The sequence below is a fragment of the Dipodomys merriami genome, unplaced genomic scaffold (assembly GCF_024711535.1).
Source record: "Dipodomys merriami isolate MVZ:Mamm:240054 unplaced genomic scaffold, mDipMer1.0.p SCAF_27, whole genome shotgun sequence".
NCBI lineage: Eukaryota > Metazoa > Chordata > Mammalia > Rodentia > Heteromyidae > Dipodomys > Dipodomys merriami.
In genome coordinates this window covers 16990774-17010869 of record NW_027204159.1, presented here as the reverse complement: position 1 = coordinate 17010869, position 20096 = coordinate 16990774, and the positions used below count along the sequence as shown (strand labels likewise).

General features: G+C 41.5%; 1 protein-coding gene across 5 annotated transcripts in view; it reads right to left on the bottom strand.

Moving 5' to 3' along the window:
* Positions 1-20096, bottom strand: part of Hmgxb3 (HMG-box containing 3) — a 57992-nt gene that overhangs the window by 21911 nt on the left and 15985 nt on the right. For 3 of the 5 annotated variants that reach the window (XM_070036385.1, XM_070036388.1, XM_070036384.1), the window contains exons 6-9: positions 18122-18253; positions 5031-5425; positions 2205-2380; positions 1980-2077 (exon numbers count right to left, since the gene is read on the bottom strand). In XM_070036385.1, the coding sequence (XP_069892486.1) occupies positions 1980-2077; positions 2205-2380; positions 5031-5425; positions 18122-18253 (801 nt within the window). The remainder of the gene's footprint in view (positions 1-1979; positions 2078-2204; positions 2381-5030; positions 5426-18121; positions 18254-20096) is intronic. The other 2 variants (XM_070036386.1, XM_070036387.1) reach the window with 2 other exon arrangements.

The window sequence follows — 20096 nt, the reverse complement described above, 5'->3', positions numbered from 1 at the left end:
AAAAATCGAATTCTTAATATCTAGTATTAATAAACTGAATAAAAGATACAAGCAACAAGCTAGTACATGGATAAAAGCCATGTGTTTTTGGTTTATAAAGTAAAGCACAAACAATTCATCAAAGTTTTTTTTGTACCTTTAGGTGCTACCTATACCTTTATTTCACTACCCCAAGGCACATTTTTTTTACTCATATTTGACAATCTCTAAGATTGGCCTGAGTCCTACAGTTGCAAGTAGCAATAGTATTGTTCACTGTCTACTGGACAGGCACCAACATTTGAGGAATGGAGAAACAACAACGTAACAACTAACCATATAGGTGACGGTTCTAGCTTTAAACACTATTCAGAAGTTTAACTTTGAGAGTACAAAAAACTAAAAAAAAAAAATCTGAATATGAATTGTGAATGAACACATCAGCGAAAGAATATCCCTGTTCTGGGCTGGGGAGGTGGCTCAGTGGTAGAGTCCTTGCCTTGCATGCATGAGGCCCTGGGTTCAATTCCTCAGCACCACATAAGCAGAAAAAGCCGGGAGTGGCGCTATGGCTCAAGTGGTAGAGAGCTAGCCTTGAGCTGAAGAGCTGAGGGACAGTGCCCAGGCCCAAAGTTCAGACCCCGCCACCAAAAAAAAAAAAAAAAATACCTGTTCTTTTTTAAAAAGATGTATATAGGAGGGGTTTCACTATAACATTTCCATGATGTACAAAGAAGAGATCAAGTTCATTCCTTCCATCTCTTTTTTTCATTACCCCTTCCCCACTTCTTAAAGACATTTTCAAGAGATTTCGCTGTTCTATTTTCAGAGATGCTTATAAGTGTGACCATAATCACCCTCATTCATCCTCTTGGATGGTCCTCTCCACTCTCATAGGTTATACATTCCCCCAACATATCCTGTTTCACTTTCCCGTGTTTCATTTGTCTAGTAGATATTGATTATACAGAGGACTTTCATTTATTCACACGTACATACACTATAGTTTGGTCAGATCCACCTCATTTATTTTTTTCCCATCCCCTCTACCCTACTGTTTAATAGCTATCAATGAGTGTCCTTATTCCAACTTCACATACAGAAGACTATCCTTATTTCTAAGAAATACAGAAGTAAAGCCTATGAGGCTCACCTTTTACTTAGATGTTTTACACACACACGTACACATGTGTACACATATGCAAGGGAGATATGAGTGAACACAAATGATAAAGCAAAATGGGCTAATAGGAAACAAATGTTTCAGAAGAGTTTGGATACTTTTGCATTGTTTTTATTTTTTATTGTTTTCTGAATTATAATTTTTTAAAATAATAGGCTTAAAACCTTTTTAAAATAAATTTATGGGCTGGGAAGGTGGCTCAGTGGTAGAGTGCTTGCCTTGCATGCTCGAGGCCCTGGGTTTGATTCCTCAGCACCACATAAGCAAAAAGAAAAAAGTCGGAAGTGGCGCTGTGGCTCAAGTGGTAGAGCGCTGGGCTAGCCTTGAGCTGAAGAGCTGAGGGACAGCGCCCAGGCCCAGAGTTCAGGCCCCACGACTGGACCCCAAAAAAATAAAAAATAAAAATAAATAAATTTAAAGCCAGATGTCGGTGGCTCACGCCTGTAATCCTAGCTACTCAGGAGGCTGAGACCTGAGGATCGGGGTTCAGCCAGGGCAGGAAACTCTGTGAGACTCTTATCTCCAATAAACCAATCAGAAAACCAGAAGTGATGCTGTGGCTCAAGTGCTTGCCTTCAACTAAAGAGCTGAGGGATAATGCCCAAGCCCAGAGTTTTAACCCCAGGACCAATAAAAATAAATAAATGAATGTATGAATAAATAAATATAAAAATAAAATATATTCACTTTATGAAAATCAGCAACTTAAAATAATTCATGTTAACTTCCTCCTAGAGGTCTACTAGTCTAAGAACTGAGGTCTGTCTTCTGCCATAGGCAGAACTTCAAGAAGCTCCCTCTCAGGAGTGGGGCTTACCTTCACTTCGCCAGTACTAGATGGCTGTTGGATGGGCTGGCCTAGCTGCTTCAGTGTGCTTGGCTTCAGGCCACAAGTCCTCATGGAGGAAGTCTTATCTGTAAGAATCAGTAGCCAAACTGATAACCAAAGTGTACTCATTTTCCGTATCTCTCCTCTCCATCCTGATTCTTGTTCCCATTCCCACTGGATAGCCTCTCTTCCCAGGTCTGAATCAGCTCTTACCACTCATGGGAAAAGTCTGCCTGGACCTGGGCAGTCCCATGCTGCTACCTCGCCCCACACTGGCTGGGGCTGGCAGAATTGCTCTCATGGGTCTTGCTGCAGCCAGTAATGAGGGCTTGCCCCGTGCTCTGCCTTTAAGCTCTGTAGCTCTGGGTCCAGTGCTGAGTAGGTCAACTCTGAAAAAAAGACAGAAAGCGTCTGAAATTTTTGGACCAAGTAGATGAAAGCCAAAGTGCAATTTCCATTATTGCCTTTGGAGAGTCCAAATAGAACCATTATGTATCTTTATAACTCTGAGCAAGTCATTTCACTCCTCCTCTGTTCATCTCAAGATTCTAATATATAAGTGGGGAAGTAACTACCTATATTTTGAGGTCATTACAAACATACAAAGGTATAAATAGGGACCACAGTGTGTAGTACCAACAAGTATTATAACTATAGCATCTAATTTTGCTGAAAGTCTATCAAAATTCCCACACAAGGCAGTCTAGAGACCCTGGAGAACAATGTTTATGTTTTCTTCACCTCTGCAGCTAATGTTGAGCACAAGCACCATGGAAGGGCACTATAAACATTTGTTAAAGTGATTCACATGTCATGAACAAAAGGTCTGAAGTTCACAACTCCATCCAAGGATACTACATCACTTCCAAAGTATATTGCTTAAAAAAAGGGGGGCAAGATTTAGACAGTATATAAACACACGTTTATATACACTTAAAATTATCTCTAAAAATAAGAAACTTAGAAATACAAACTGATTCTGGGAAATGGATGGGTGGAAGGGAAATTAAAAGAAAATTATTAACATACATTAGTTGTAAAAAAAAAAAAGGGGGGGGGGTGTTCCACTGTGACATTTCCACAAATGTATTCCAATGTACACCAATCAATCTCAATCCTCTATCATTCCTTATCTCCCTTCCCAATATAACTTTAACTGGCCTCACTGTTCTATTTTCATACATGTGAACTATTTCAACCATATTCACCTTTATGTATTCTATTCATTAGCCCAAACCTCTTCTACTGATTCCCACATCCCTAACAGAGCTTCTTCTCCTATGTGCCTCCTGAGTAGCTCAATAAAACATTTTTGTTTGCTTGTTTGTTTTTTGCTGGTCCTAGGGGCTTGAACTCAGGGCCTTGGCCATATTTCTGAGCTTGTGCTCTTACCACCTGATCCATGGCTTCCAGCTGTTTTTTCTTTGTTCCTTCTTTCCTTCCTTCTTTCGTTCCTTCCTTCCTTCCTTTTCTGGCACTTAATTGGAAATAAGAGTCTCACATACTTTCCTGTCCATGGTTGGCTCTGAACCGTGAACTTCAGATCTTAAGCCTCCTAAGTGACTAGGATTTACAGGTGTGAGCCACTGGTGCCCAGCTAGCTGAGTTGCTTGTACTTGTTTGAGGTCGAACCATGTGAATGTTATTTTTTATTCAACAACAGGACTGTAAAATGTAAAATTCATAATATAACCAAACTTGGTACTATCAGACAATTCTTTGTCTGGGGAGCCTTTCTTGTGTATTAGAGGATGCTTAGGTTGCTTTCATCACTCTAAATGCTAGCAGCAAACCCCTCCGCAGTTCTAACACTCAAAAAAAAGCCTCCTAAGGGCTGGGAAGGTGGCTCAGTGGTAGAGTGCTTGCCTTGCATGCCTGAGGCTCTGTGTTTGATTCCTTAGCACCACATAAGCAAAAAAACTGGAAGTGGTGCTGTGACTCAAGTGGTAGAGGGCTAGCCTTGAGCTGAAGAGCTGAGGGACAGCGCCCAGGCCCAGAGTTCAGGCCCCACGATCAACCAAAAAAAAAAGCCTCCTAAGAATTGCCAATGTCCTCTGAGGGCACAGTTATTCCTAGTTGAGAACTACTGATGTTAAACAAGGAGCCTTCACTTACAAGAACACAATAATCTTCAGAAAGAGGTACACACAGACTCCAGTTAAGCCATTAATAAAAAAGGAATAAGGGGAAAAAGCCCCAAACTTAAGCACTCTATGACTTGATACACACCTGCATCAATTTTGCTGGTTAAGTGGAAATGAGTCTTACAGACATTTCTGCAACCACCTGGGTAGCCAGGATTATAAGCCACTGGTGCTAGGCTAGGTTATGATTTTTCAATATCCTTCTCAAAGATTTTCAGGAACATGGAAGACGCATGAAGTGACTATGTCCAAAGTTAAATGAAGCCAGTTAAAACTAGACCTGAGTTCTCTGACCACTAGAAACAGGCTCTTTTTAGAGCTTTTTTTTTTTTTTTGGATGCCAGTCCTAGAGTTTAAACTCAGGGTCTGAGTGCTGTCCCTAAGATTTCTCACTCAAAGCTAGTACTCTACCACTTGAGCCACAGCTCCACTTCTTGCTTTTTGGTGATTAATTGGAGATAACAATGTTACCAATTTTACTCCCTGGGCTGGCTTTGAACTCTGATCCTCCTCAGATCTCAGCATCTTGAGTAGCTAGGATTACAGGTGTGAGCCATCAGCACTGGGAAGAATGTCTTTATAAGAGTTCTTCTTTGAAATTCTCTATCTAGGATTGGATTGGATTCACAGCTGCTAACACTGTATACTTGTACCAGCCAGATTCTAGTTAAGTGCTTTAGGAAGACTGACAATAAAAGATGTACTAGGAATCTGACAGCAATACATGGATGGGAGATTGTTAAGGCAAATTGATGTATGTCTCTAGGCATTAGTTTCTGTACCTCCAAAATAGGGACCACGAACTGAGATCAGCAATGCTGTAAAGATAATGTGCAAGGCAAATATGGGCATTTGCATAACATTGCCATGAGAATATGTAACTGTACTGGCTTACCCTGTAGGCTTTTTAAAAGCAGGTACTGGACTGGAGGTGCAGGAACCCTCAGCTGCTGGTGGTATGTATGGTCGGGGATTGTCATTCTCAGGTGTTTCCAGAGTAACCTCAGTCTTCACAAAATTCTTGACAACTGGTGCCTTAGTGACTGCTGTACCTCGATTTCCAGGACCTCCCTTGACCAAAACATGAGCATCGGAGACAATCACTTCCTCCCACTCATTCTCTTCACCCACTTCTCTTGGAGGAACAACATTTAAGAGCTGGCTTACAGCTTCTGAGTTCTCCAGAGTCACTTTGGAGTCATTTTCATTACAGAAATTTTGCTCAGAGGTAACAGAGGTATTGGAAGAGACATCCGAAGCCGATTCCACTTTGACTTTGGCTGGCTTTTCCTAGAAAAATCAGAATACCTTGTAAACATAAGATATTTTACAGCTGACACAAATATGCTAATTTGTTCCTCTTAGTAATAATATATGAGAAAGAGAAGTTAAGAGTCATCAAAAGAAGAGGCTACCTTAAGGCCCCCAAGTATAAAACTGGATTAAGTCCAAGACCCTTTCTCTACAGAATCAAATGCCTCTGGATAAAGCTACTCTCCTTCTACTAAATTACTTACTAGCATGCACTTTTCATCAAATAACTATTGGCTTTTTGTTGTTGTTTCCAGTATTTTGGGGAGGTCTTGAAGTCTGGAGGCTTTTTTTTTTTTTCTCTTAAGACTAGTGCTCTATCACTTGAGTCATAGCTTTACTTTCAGCTTTTTTGGTAGATAATGACACTCATGGACTTTCCTCCTTGGGCCTGGCTTTGAGACACAATCTTCAGATTTCAGTCTCCTGAGCAGCCTAGATTATAGGCATGAGCCACCAGTGCCTAGCTAATGTTGGCATTTTTTAGTATGAATTCTGATTGCTGTAGGCCCATTTCTCCATATAGAGAAAGAAGTAGACACACTGCTACATTGGGTCTAAAAGTATTTACCTCCGGAGCAGGTTTTATGAGATTCAGTTAATCCCAATATGATAAAAATTTCCCACAGTATTTCCACTTCCTTGGGGAAAAAAATCTTTTTTTCCTAACTTCTTAATAATTCTAAATTATGAAATTAATTGTAAACTATGAAATTAATCCTTGACACAAGTTCCAATTCCCTAAAACCATAAACATCCAATCCATAGGCAAATTAAAATCTTATCTTTACCTTCATTATTTTTTCAAATGAGTCTTTAGAATGACTTACAAAATGCCACATACTTTATACTCTGGGTCAAATTAACTCATACTTTAAAACTCACTAAAAATTGCAGCTGTGAAGAATCAAGCCTGAAAGATGTGATAGAAGAGAAAGTACAGAGTAGTGTCCTGAAAACGTGATGTCAGTGAGATTAGAAATGTGGCAAGGATTTGACCTTTGAAAATGCTGGCCAAGGTCTATGAACAAGAATGCCAAAAAATATGAAGTGGAAAAAAAAAAAAAAAAACCATCCTCAATGAACCTAAGCTATATCTCAAGGTGCAATGCCAGCCATCTTACCAGACAGATGAATGCTGAAAAATAATTCTGCAGATTCAGAGATTTGGTTCATTACCTTTCTCATAAGCATCTATACTTGAGTCAGCCTATCTTCAGTACACATTGCCAGCCCAGATATATCATCCGTCTCCACTGACAGCAGTGACAGTTTGTCCTGAAGGGGATTTATTACATAAAGTAACCCTGTTTTCCTGCAAAATCATTTGTTTCAGATCCATGCATCTCTACTCTTACTGAAAACTCCAATGACTTTATTCTAGAGCAGCATTCCATCCATGTGTTTCTGAATCCTCTAGGATCACCAGGCAAACTGTGTGGAACGTGTATGTGCTATGGTTAGATTTCAGTGAAATGTATAAAGAGGACAGATTTCTGCTGACTCAAATTCCCTTTAGTATAGAAAGTATTTGCTATGTATGGCCTAGATGTGTTGCATACAGCAAAGCCATTATTCATGGAGAGGAGCCCTGGACCCATGATGTCCCTGGTACCCTCCAGTCCCAGGGCAACAAGGACAGCAAGTTATATCAAGACCATTATGAACCTAATCAGTAGAAAAAAATAAGTTCTGTATGGTTCCCTGCAGAATACAAGTGTCCACAAATACGGTCAGAAATAAACAGATAATTCTGCATGCAGTGAAGATCTGAAGAAACTAGATGTGGTAGATAGCTGTATTTCTTGGTGTCACTTCCTGAAGAGCAACTGGAAATCGAGAGGAAATTATGATAGCTCATCTACTTTCTGAATCCTGGGATAAGGGTTGACTGGTTATGTTAATGTACAACTCAGGAAGGTCTACGGTGACAGCCTGTTGGAACCCACTTAAATTCTCCAAGTGAAGACAGTTATATCACAGAGGCCAAAAAGGTGGCTTGTAAAACTATTTACCTACACAGCAAGAACCGGTGCCCAACCAAATAGGGTTGCATGGGAGATGCAGCTGTATGAGAAGCTCTCATCATGACTCCACCCATTCTGCCTGAATCACAGGATTCTGACCAAGCCCCCTTTTTCATGTTCCTCTCTGACCAATGGAACTCAAAGGCCACACACACAATCCATGCTGCCTAGTAGCATTGGTATACCCTTCTGCTTGTTACACCACTAGCAGCAGTTGAGAGAGATAGAGGTGCTGAGTGGTGATAAGAGAATTGAGGTGGTTTTGGAGATATAGTACAAGTAGTTAACTGGTAGTGATTTCAAGAATAGAGGTAATTTTAGAGAACCTAGGAATGTGCCCCCCATGCCTCACACACACATACACCCCCACCCCGCCATGCACACCCATCTTCCCTGTCCTAGTACTGGATGTCCGAGCAAACAAGACAAAAAAAAAAAAAAAAAAAAACATTAGCTGCAGGAAAGAAACTAGCAAGAATTCCAGCAGAGGAACTGACCTGATGGACCTGCACAATCCAAGAAAAAGAGGAAAGCTAAAAAGGAGGTGACTCGAAGATAACACCGCTGGAGACTGTAATTCAATTGAGGGTACAGCCAAAGACCACACAGACCCTGAGCCTCCCCCCTCACCTTTGGACACAGTCAGAGCTGCCAGGGTCAAGAGTGTCACAGGTCTCAATAACAGAGGATCTGGAAAGGTGCAGCCAACACCTGGCGCTTGCCCTGGAGTCCAACAGAATACAAAAAAACCAGCAGCTCTGCAGTGAAAGAGATCCAACAACTGAAACATGAAAAGAAAGACCTGCAGGATCAACAGACGAAAGAGAATGAGATGATGATCTGTGTGCAGGAAGCACTGAAAACAGAGCTGGAACTCCATAAGCTAGCAATACAGCTGCTGGTGTCAGAAAAATTAGATTTACAATCTCCCCTGGCTCACATGTAACAGGTGGCCAATGAAAGAGAACTGGAACACAAAGGTCTTGCTAGCTGCCTGCAGGCTTCACAGCAAGTGCATCACAGAGCTAGAGATGACATTGTCTACAGTCTCCACCATGCAGAATGAGACCAACAAAAACAACCTAGAATGCATTAAAGCCCTGAATGACATGGAGCTGCAGCTCCAGGCAAAGGCCAAAAGCTATAATGACCTGGAGGAAGACAACATTGAGCTGCAGGAGAGGCTGGAAGTGCTCCTGACACAGAAGGCTGATGTGAAGATCAAAATTCACAAGTCTCAACAAGCACTAGGAGAGCAGGCAGAGTTGAAAAGACAACCAGACAATAGGAAAGAGTTAGTGACAGAATTAAAGCTGGAGAGAGACACCTCTTAGAGCAGATGAGCCAACTGAAAGAGGAGAGAGGGCAAGGGATGAGGCAGGTGTTGGACATAGAGACCAACTTGGTAGGACTGAGAAAGCAGCTGTCAGAGATGCTGCCCCTGCAGCTCCCTGAAGGGTCATCTCAGGCTGAGCAACAGCTGCAGGCCCAGGCCTTCCAGGTGCAGAAGGAGCTCAAAGTACCTGGAGATGCTAGTTCACATCCAGGGGAGGAGAACCAGAGCCTCAGTCTCCAGAACCTGGGGCAGCAGCAGTGGCTGTGGGTGCTGGAGAAGAAGACCAAGCAATGGGATCAGCATGCTGAGGATCAGCACAAGATCCTCGAGACAACAGAACATGAGACCATGAGATGCACATGATGCAAAATCGAGAGCTGAAAGATCAGCTGGTCTAGGGGCAGGTTGCTTTCCACAGGCTGAGCAGTAAGTACGAGGAGCTTGCCAGCATCCTACCCTCAGAACAGCAGGTGAAGAAAACATCAGCAGAAGCTAGATCAGCTGGAAGAGAAGTCAGAAGAACAGAAAGAGATGAATGAGTTAGACAGCCAAGCAGCTCAGAATCTGCAGGAGCTGAGAACCACTAGCACATGGCCTCTAGTCAGCAGCTGACCTCAGAGAAGGAGGCCCTGCAGCAGCACCTGCTGAGGCAGACCTAGCTGCCAGAGCAGCTGGAGCAAGAGCAGGTGCACACCAAACTGGAGAGCCTGACAGTACCTCAAAAGTTACAAGACACTCTGACTGAAGTGCCTGGAAGCAACAAGGCATGAGAACAAACAGCTGTGGGCCCAGTTGAGCTTCCTGACTTTCCCTGGGAAAGGTGAAGCCCTTAGCAAAGAAGTAGAAAGGGACCAGATACTGGTGGCTCATGTCTGTAATCCTAGCTACTCAGGAGGATGAGATCTGAGGATCACGGTTCAAAGCCAGCCCAGGCAGGAAAGTCTGAGAGACTCCTATCTCCAATTAGCCTCACCTTGAGCCAAAGAGCTCAGGGACAGCACCCAGGCCCAGAGTTCAAGCCTCACAACTGACAAAACCAAAAGCAGTAGGAAGGAGTAAAAGGGCAATTACCCGTGATGTGACTGTCTCAGAGGATCTAAACAACCTACAAATCAATGTGGGATTTTTACCTAGAAGCACTATCCATTACTGAATCAAAGAAAGGTGAAGCTCAGTTGGCAGCTGCAGAAGCAGCAAGCCTGTTGTGGTTGCCTGGCCAACCTGGCAGCTCAGTGCTAGAGAAAGCTGGAGTGCCAGGCCTCTTCCACTCTGGGGAGACGGACCAGGACACACAGGTATCCCAGAAGCTGAAAATCTCTGCTTCATCTGCAACCTGTCAGACAAGGCAGACTACCAGAATCAAGTGGATGACCTCAACATTGATGCAGCCAGCTGTCAGAACACATCATCACCATTGTAGAGTCCATAGTTTTCTATAAAGAACACACAGAAGTCCTAGATGATCTCTATCAGGAGAAAGTTGAGTGTGTAGGCTGGCTGTTCAAGGAGAAGAGGGGGAAAGATGAGGAGCTGAAGGAACTACTGTAACATCTTGCAGGTGAGGACACAGAGCACTAGGACAAGATGCTGGCAGCCACCCAGACCCCTGCTGTTGAGGCTACCTCACACCTTTCTATCCCCAAGATAGAGGTTATGGAGGAGCAGCAAGGTTTTGAAGACATGTGCAACTTGAAGACATGTGCAACTTGAATACAATGGGAAACCTGTCCATGGAGAGGCTGAGGTGCCTGAGAACCTCAAGAACCCCATTACCGAGCTGAAGGTGCCACTGCCTCTTGATATCCAGCTCCACCAAGAGCTTGCAGGCTTCAGCAAAGAACCCTGCCTCCCTTTCTTCTATAAGATGGGTGAAAATGATGAGTTTGGGATAATTAATATGTGAAGCCCTGGCAGCCATCACCCTGAGAAATGGGCTCCTGTTCTCTTGTATTACTTTGCACATGGCAGCTGGCTGGCGTTTTCTCAGATCATTTTATAATGGTGGTGGAAAGGAGTAACTCCAGCCCAGACAGGGTAGAGGCTGTTGGAAGTAGCCCATAATCTAAGGACATCTCATAGTCCACTGGTTGCCAAAAGAAGGATCCACCTGATGTTTATTACAAAGAGTAAATCCTTTACAAAGGGAATAATGGCATAATTTTTGCTTAGCAACTGTATTATTGATGTTACTTTATAAATTACTTCCATTTTAGCATACTCTTTATTTTCATGCTGATTTATGGTGTAGTTTTCATAATAATTTAGATTTTTTCAAGTAAAATTTTTGTATTAGTTCCTCAAATCAGTTCTTTCATTATTTAACATTATATGTTGGTACATTCATACACATTTTTTTGGGGGGGTGGAGGGAGTCCAGTCGTGGGGCCTGAACTCTGGGCCTGGGCACTGTCCCTCAGCTCTTCAGCTCAAGGCTAGCGCTCTACCACTTGAGCCACAGCGCCACTTCCGGCTTTTTTCTTTTTGCTTATGTGGTGCTGAGGAATCGAACTCAGGGCCTCAGGCATGCAAGGCAAGCGCTTTACCACTGAGCCACCTTCCCAGCCCCTCATACACATTTTTTAAAAATCGTACCCTATACCAGTAACACTAAATTTTCTCATGTGTATTTCAATATACTACGATGGTAGTACACTGAAGTAAAAAAAGTACAAACTGTGAAAAAGAAGAAAAGGTTATTAAACCTGACAGTTGGGAAAAAAGAAATAATATTAACAGACAAATGGAGGTGTCCTGTAGTGGAAAAACATACAAGGAAGTTCAGAAATGTAACGCAGAATGATAATACACAATTATAAAGCATCTATAATGAGAATGTCAAGCATGCCAAGTTTTCACTTATGAATTATTCAAATGATAAGTGTCACATATTGTTCAAATATTATAATTCAAAAGTGCACCTGCTGTTACAGATAGATCTACTTTTAAAGTCCTTGGAACCTTAGCAATGTTTGCTGATTGAATGTAATAGGGTATGTATGTGACATCTATGTAAATACATAATATATAGAGAGAATACATGTACTTTTACACAAATAAAAATCTAAACTTCAAAAAAAAGCAGTGGCTGTCTTTCCAATAGGTTTTAGAGAGGTTTTGTTTCCCCCTTCCATGTCTATCATGAAAAGTACTATAAACTATGAGACAATAAAGTGAAAAACTGGATGGCTAGCAGAGTGGCTCAAGTAGTAGAGCAAAGCCGAGAGCTCAAATTCCAGTACTACTAAAAACTAAAACTCTCAGTTCTATCTATACGCAACTCTATTCCTAAAGGGCAAGCCTCATTTAAATCCTTACTTCCCACTGTAAAGTAACAGAGGGCTGATCTCTCAATGTTTGTCATAAGGATTAAGGACCTTCCAACATGCTTCAGGAAATCTGACATTTTTGGCAAATGTCATTAAATTTTTCTACATACTAGCTACCAAATCCCATTCAAGTTTCCAAAGTATCTGGATAATGGTGTATTTCTCCTGGTTAAGAACCAACAACAGATGACCTGGAAGAACTCTTCAGTATAGCATTCTCAGATCTAACAGTAACAGCCCAAGAGGATAAATAAACATGGAGAAAAATTCCAAGTCAACTGTAGAAATCTTATTTATTTTGTGTAAGACAGGGCAAGTCAGCAAGAAAAAACAGACTAAATTCATCTGTAGAGTAGCTTTCTACACTGGCTACTTCAGACTTAATCGTTTTCAGGAAAAATAATATAAACAGTGAAAACTCAACCTAGTAACCTCACATTGCCTTAATCCTACCCTTTATAGATGTTTTGCTTTCTTTCAAAATGAAAAGTAAATGCAAACAGCTGCTCAGACTTCAATTGATAGTAGAGCCCATAAGCATGAAGCCTTGCACTAAACAGTCTCATACACTACCTTTTGTCCCATCCAATCAATGGGAACCATACCACACACCTCTTGGTCTACTTTCGGCCAGTCTTAATTCAAGGAAAACTTAAGAAAAGGTGAGTCATTTCCTGACTGGCAGAGACAAATAGAGCTTTAAAAAAATTACTTAAATTTCTTTTTTTTTTTTTGGGGGGGGAGGGGGTGGTCAGGTCGTGGGGCGTGAGCGCTGTCCTTCAGCTCTTCAGCTCAAGGCTAGTGCTCTACCACTTGAACCACAGCAACACTTCTGGCTTTTTTTCTTTATTTCTTGCCTCAAAAAAATGGAACTAAAAAACTCTTTTAGATTCTGTAGCTAAATAGTGTAACAATGCTTGGTAAGTATGGTTTAGTGGGAAAAGTAATGGAATATAAATTTAGCCAGTTATTTGTATTTCTCTTTATTTTTCCTAAGCTAGAAACATAAAGGAATTGAACTAGCTGAGAACCAAAGCTATTTTTACTTCTAAAATTCTACAGAGCTGATGTAAGCATTATGCCCACCTTTGGTCCTCAGCTCCATTCAGACCTGAGCTCCTCTCTGCCCTGGAGTTCCTGCCATGCAGCTGGTCCCTCCCCCTCTCTGCTCAAACCCACCTGAGATCCCATCTACCTCACTTCTGACCCTCAGACGCTGCTGCTACCTAGACAGTGGAGTCACCATGTGGTCTCTCTCCAGGGGAAATATAGCTCCTCCAATAAACCTTGTAATAATCTTTCTCCTGTGCCTGCCTGCCTCTGAGTGGTCCCCTGGGATGGATGTGATGGATCCTTTCGGCTGAAATACCTTTCTTTTCATACCCACTCCTTCTAATGCTTGGAGGAAAAATTGAGACAAGGGCTGGGAAGATAGCTCAGTGGTAGAGCGCTTGCCATGCATGCATGAGGCCCTGGGTTCGATTCCTCAGACCACTGCTAAGAAAAAAGAAAAAAGAAAAAAGAAAAAAGCTGGAAGTGGCGCTGTGGCTCAAGTGGTAAGTGCTAGCCTTGAGCTGAAGAACTGAGGGACAGCGCCCAGGCCCAGAGTTCAGGCCCCACGACCAGACCGCCCCCCCCCCCAAAAAAAATTGAAACAAAACCTGAGACATTAGCACTAGATCTGTCCTGACCCATGTATAGCAATAACAGAGATACTGCATTAATGTCAATTATAATAGTAACCAGGAAACATTTACTGAGAATTTGACAAGCATGAGAAACTACTATACTCACTCTCCATGGGTGGAGTAGTTTTTTGAACTCTCCAAATCCTAATGAGTAGGAACTAACTTCTACTTACAGATGAGAAAAAACCTAAGTCAAGGAACAGAGACATGAAATGATCTGTTCAAGGTTACAAAGCTAAAATCTAGGAAAATAAAGAGTTTATACTGCAGAAGCAAACTCCAAAATCACATTAATTATTGCTATTTGGCTATATTAGGCATCTTCCCAAAGTCCATGTGGTTTAAGGCTTACTCCTTAAAATGATACTTCTGCAAGGTGGTGGAGCCTGTAGAAGATGGAATATAATGGGAGGTTTTAGATCACTGGCATGCTCTCATAGGGAGGTGAGAGCCCAGTCCCTTCCTCTCCCTTTCACTTTTTAGTCATGAGATGAGCAGTTTTACACAGCTATCCTATTATGATGTGCTGCCTCACCACAGACCCCAAAACAATCACAGACTCAGCCTCCATTGCCTTTCTCCTCTTTTTATGTGTATTTTTTGTGCTAATACTATGACTTGAATTCAGGGCCTTGGGCTCCCATTTGGCCTTTTCCAATTATGATTAGCTCTTTACCAGTTTTATATTTTGCTGTTTAATTGAGATGGAATCTCAAAATTTTCTCTGTTCAGGCTGGCTTTGAACTATGATCCTCAGCCTCCTGAGTATAATCCTAAGGTTATAGGTGTGAGTCACTGGCATTCAGCTTTTCTCTTGATGATTATTTCAATGAACAATGCATACTTACACACAATACAATCACAATCCTTGCCTGAGCCAACTTTCACAAAAACAATACTGAAGTGGACCCTGAGATGGAGCCCAAGCTGACATGATTCCATTTTGAGCTTTGCCTTTGTTTTAGGGATTTTAGACTGGATAGGCCTAGTTCCCAGAATGAAAAAAATGCATCTGTCTGGTCCCCCTTCCTTAACAACCTAACCCACCCTTGATTGTTCAGTTAAAGACTGAACAGTAAAGCAGATAAATTGTAATCTTGCTCAACTGGCAACACCACCTGCTTTACTGGAGCAACCCTGCTTTCTCCCTGCCTTCTGCCTGCCAAAATGCGAACCCCACCTTTTGCCCACCAAATTTGCTCACCAATTCAAACCAAAATAATGGGATAGTTTAAACAACTACTGTAAGACAGACTAACTCCACTGGCTACCTGTGTGTGGCCTAACGTGACTATGCAATCCTTTGTGTGTGCTGTGAACCGATTAGTCACCTGCATGTGACTAGGCTTGACTGCATGGATTTTGCCTTTAAAAACTCTAGTTTGTGGGCCATTCAGGGTTGCAGTATCAGCTCCTGAACCTGTGCCGTGGCCCTGGTGGTCAGTGTAGGAACTTTCTCAATAAAGTTGCTTCTTTGCTAACAACTTTGTTGCGGTGGTCTCTGACACTCCAGACGACTAGGTGGGCTTGCCTGCCTGAGTAGGGGTCTTTCTACTACAATACCTTCTTTTTCCTTTTTTACCTATGCATATGCCATTGATCCTGAAAGACTGCTGCTTGTAAAAAACAAACTCTCTATTCCAGGCTTCTGTCTCGTCTCTCTGAACTAATTGAGAATTGTCTATTTCATTCATTTTGTCCTAAAATTTGAAGTCATAAAAGACATATATCAACTATATATATATATATATAGTTAGTACCAAATGTACAAGTTAGCCAACACATGCTAAATTGAACACTAATGCTCTCATTTGTTTACTGTGCATCTTCTATGGATAAAAGCTATAGCAGATGCAAATGTCATTAAGATTCTCACAATGACATGAACAAAGACTGTTCAATAGTGATAACTGCTTCATAAAAATATTAAAGGCAAATAAAGCATGAAAGGCACTCATTCTTCCCTCATGAAATGGGATGTTCCATGGAAGAATGCACATTTACAAGAAGCTAAGACTCATCATTATTTATGCATTTCACACTTAATCAACCAGTTGGGTTACAGTACAAAGAAAAGGAAGAAGGAAAGGAACAAGGAAGGAATATACATCATAAAGTTACAATAAGGCTATTATTACACTGAGTTAAAGGTATCTACTTATAGTAGCTGTAAAGAACAAAAGAATTTTAAGCAAAGGAATGAAAAGATTTATAGTCATGCTATGGATCGAGTAATACCTAAACAGTGTAGGAAGTAGGTTGTTAAATACTCAGTCCTATCAGGAAGTGAGTATATTAACAGGATGTTTCTGATAAATAGTGATTCATGGAAAATTATGAAGCAATTGAAGATAATATGTGTGAAAAATATTTTATAGCACAGTAAGTTACATAAGAAAACAAAGACACAAATGAAGATGGAGCTCAGTGATAGTGTTTGCCTGGCATGTGCAAGGCCCTGTTTATAATCCTCAGTACTACAAATAAATGAATATTTTTCCTTTAAAAAAGTGCGGCGGGCCGGGCGCCCGTGGCTCATGCCTGTAATCCTAGCTACTCAGGAGGCTGAGATCTGAGGATCATGATTCAAAGCCAGTACGAGCAGGAAAGTCCATGAGACTCTTTTTTTTTTTGGGGGGGGGGGGGGGTCCAGTCGTGGGGCCTGAACTCTGGGCCTGGGCACTGTCCCTCAGCTCTTCAGTTCTAGGCTAGCCTCTACCACTTGAGCCACAGCGCCACTTCCGGTTTTTTTTCTTTTTGCTTATGTGGTGCTGAGGAATCAAACCCAGGACCTCAAGGCATGCAAGGCAAGCGCTCTACCACTGAGCCACCTTCCCAGCCCCCATGAGACTCTTATCTCCAATAAACCACTCGTAAACCGGAAGTGGCGCTGAGGCTCAATACTCGCCTTGAGCTGAAGAGCACAGGAACAATACCCAAGCCCAGAGTTCAAGCCCCAGGACCACAAAAAATAAAAAAATAAAAAATAAATAATAAATGAATGAATAAATAAATAAATAAGGGGGCCAGGCACCAATGACTCATACCAATAATACCACCTATTCAGGAAGCTGAGATCTAGAATCATGGTTTGAAGCCAGCCAGGGCAATAAAGTCTATGAGATTCGCATCTCCAATAAACTCTTCAGAAAAGTCCAGAAATGGCACTGCAGTTCAAGTGGTAGAGAGCTGGCCTTGAGCAGAAGCTCAGAGACAGTGCCCAGGCCTTGAGTTCAAGCCCCAGGACCAGAAAAAAATATAAATAAATAGGGAGATGTGGAGGGGGAGGAAAATATAGAACTTATTTACAGAAAAAAATTACAGGGGGGCTGGGAAGGTGGCTCAGTGGTAGAGCACTTGCCTTGCATGCATGAGGCCCTGAGTTCGATTCCTCAGCACTACCTACATAAGCAAAAAGAAAAAAGCTGGAAGTGGCACTGTGGCTCAAGTGGTAGAGTGCTAGCCTTGAACTGAAGAGCTGAGGGACAGCGCCCAGGCCCAGAGTTCAGGCCCCACGACCAGACCCCCCCACCAAAAAAAAAAATTACAGGGGGCAGAAGGAGGATGGGAAGAGATGGGAAGGGGAAGCAAAGGAGGAGGTTACAATGCTTGATAAGAAATGTACTCATTATCTTGCCCATGTAATTGTAACCCCTCTATACAGTATTTTCACAATAAAAAAAATAAAAATAAAAAAATAAAATTACAAAAATACAATAAAATATAATTGGTCATGGCTTTTATTTGGATAGTGTAAGATTATGGGAAACATTTTATTCTATTTTTCTTCCTTTTAAACAAACTGTTTAAAATGAAAATCATTATTTGTAGAGTCAAAATAGCTCATACCTGTAATCCTAGCTTCTCAGGAGACTGAGATTTGAGGATTGGGCTTGAAGCCAGTTTGAGCACACAAGTCCATGAGGCTCTTATCTCCAATTAACTACCAAAAAGAAATGGAAATGGAGCTGAGGCTCAAGTGGAAGAATGCTAACCTTGAGCAAAAAAGCTAAGGCCCTAAGTTCAAGCCCCAGGTTTGGCACACACATACACAAAAAATATTATCTTCTGCTCCAGTGGTTTATGACTGTAATCCAAGTTATTCAGGAAGCTGAGACACCTCCAACAAACCAGAACATGCAGGACTGTAGGCATGGCTTAAATGGTAGCATGCCAGTGGTGAGCAAGAAAGCCAAGTGAAAGCATGAGACCCTGAATTCAAGCCCTCTTTAAAAAGTCATCCGTTTCCAAGGGAAACAGGAAGCCTACTCTGTCAGGCAATGGCCAATGTATCTTACCTTTGGAATCCACTTCCCTCCTAGGAAGTTGCCACAGGTAGGGCACTTAGGTGGTTTGTGCCTGGTGACATATGTAAAAGAGCAACCTGGGCTGGTACATGTCCCATGGCCCCGGCGGGTATATGTAGTGGTCTGTTTGAAAAAAAAAAAAGTGTATCAGAATCAAGACCACAACCCAACATGAGACCCTGTTGACAATGACAGACACATTATCAGAGCACCAGAATGCAGAATAGCCATTCAAGGTTTAACAGGAAAGGTTAGAATTATAAAGGTACAAGTAAAGGTACATGATGCTAAGGTACAAGTGCACTTTTAGAAATAAAGAAACTAAATTCAAAAGAGGAAAAGACAGCTGCCCAAAGTTAGTTAGGTATTAGAAAAAAGAAAGGTAGTTATGGTTGATATTGAGCCAAGGTATCACATAATATATCCTTGTATTTTGTTTAATACTTTCAAAAATGCTACTAAGTAATTCTTATTAACACTTGGACTGAGAATAAATGTTCTGCCTCAAACCATATAGTGAATCAAGGACAGATCTATACCTAGAAATCTTGGTCCAAGATTTCTTCTGCTACCCAGTTAAGTCTCTCTAGATCTGAATGCTTAAAGAAGAAAAATCTATGCACTAGTGTTCAAGTCTGTAACTCTAGTTTACCGAGAGGCTGAGACCTGGGAATTGTGGTTCAAAAAGCCAGCCCAAGGAGATGCTTACCTCCAATTAACCTCCGAAAAAAAGCAAAGTAGAGCCATGATTCAGTGTCTACGTAGAGCACTAACTTTGAACAAAAAGCTCAGGTATAGTGCCTAGTACCTAGATCTTGAGTGCAAGACAGACAGACAGACACAGACACACACACAGACACACACACAATCTGCTTAATCTTTTTCTTTTTTAGTTAAAAATCAGAAAGGACAAGACCAAGGACCCAGAGATATACAAATAGACCCATAAACAAAAAAAAAATTAAACTTAAAGAGGGAAATCCAAGAGCAGAAATCAGGTCCCTGGATTTTTGAAAGGATCTCCCTTTGAACAAAATGTATTACAATGAATCAATACATCTTAGCTACAAATAGAAACTCCATTCTTTAGCTTCAATCCACATCCTAGACTAATGTAAGAAAGAAAACATTTCCCTGTCAGATTTGCTCTGTCCTTTACAAATGTTCATTTAACTCTGAATCTGTCCCTAGCTCCCTCTGCCAGGAAGCCTATGAAAAGCAGGTAATCACAGTGGTACCAAGTCAAGGATTAGTGAGTGCAAAGTGGTGTGATATCAAGAAGAGAGTAAAGGTACTGAATGTCAACTCTGCCTGTCACCAACACAGTGAAGGACCTGAGAATAAGTCATCTGAATTCTTGAGCCCTAGGTTTCTTCTGTAAAAGCACTTGTTCTTCCTACTTTACAGGAGTGTCTTGAAAACAAATGAAGCAGAAGTGAGGATACACACATATAGTAAATTCTAAAGATTCTAAGGTTTATAACTCACTTATTAGTAGGATAAAAAGTATCTTTAATCATTTCTGAGACCATGGCCAAATGCACTATTTTCTGAAATATTTCCTGAAAGCAGAATAATAATTTAATTTAGTGCTCTAAATGAACTACCATGAACTGGGAAATACTGCTAAGCAGTAGGCTACAGAACTGACTTTAGAAAATAAAATGTTACGTAGGGCTCAAGGCTGATGTTTCAGTCCCAAGCATTATATTAGCCTTCACACAATTTTTGGACTATAACATGAGTCATTTCCAAAAGTACAAGGGCTCACAAAATAAGCAGTTTCTCATGAATCAAGCTTTACTGGCTGTTCCTGTTTTAAAATACTACAGCTTTCCTACTCCAAGAATATACTGATTAGCTAGGGAAAGTGGTATGTCTGTAATCCTAGCTAATCAGGGGACTGGAGCAGGAGGACTGCTTGAGCCCAGGAGCCTGGGTTAGCTCCATCTGGAACGAACAAAAA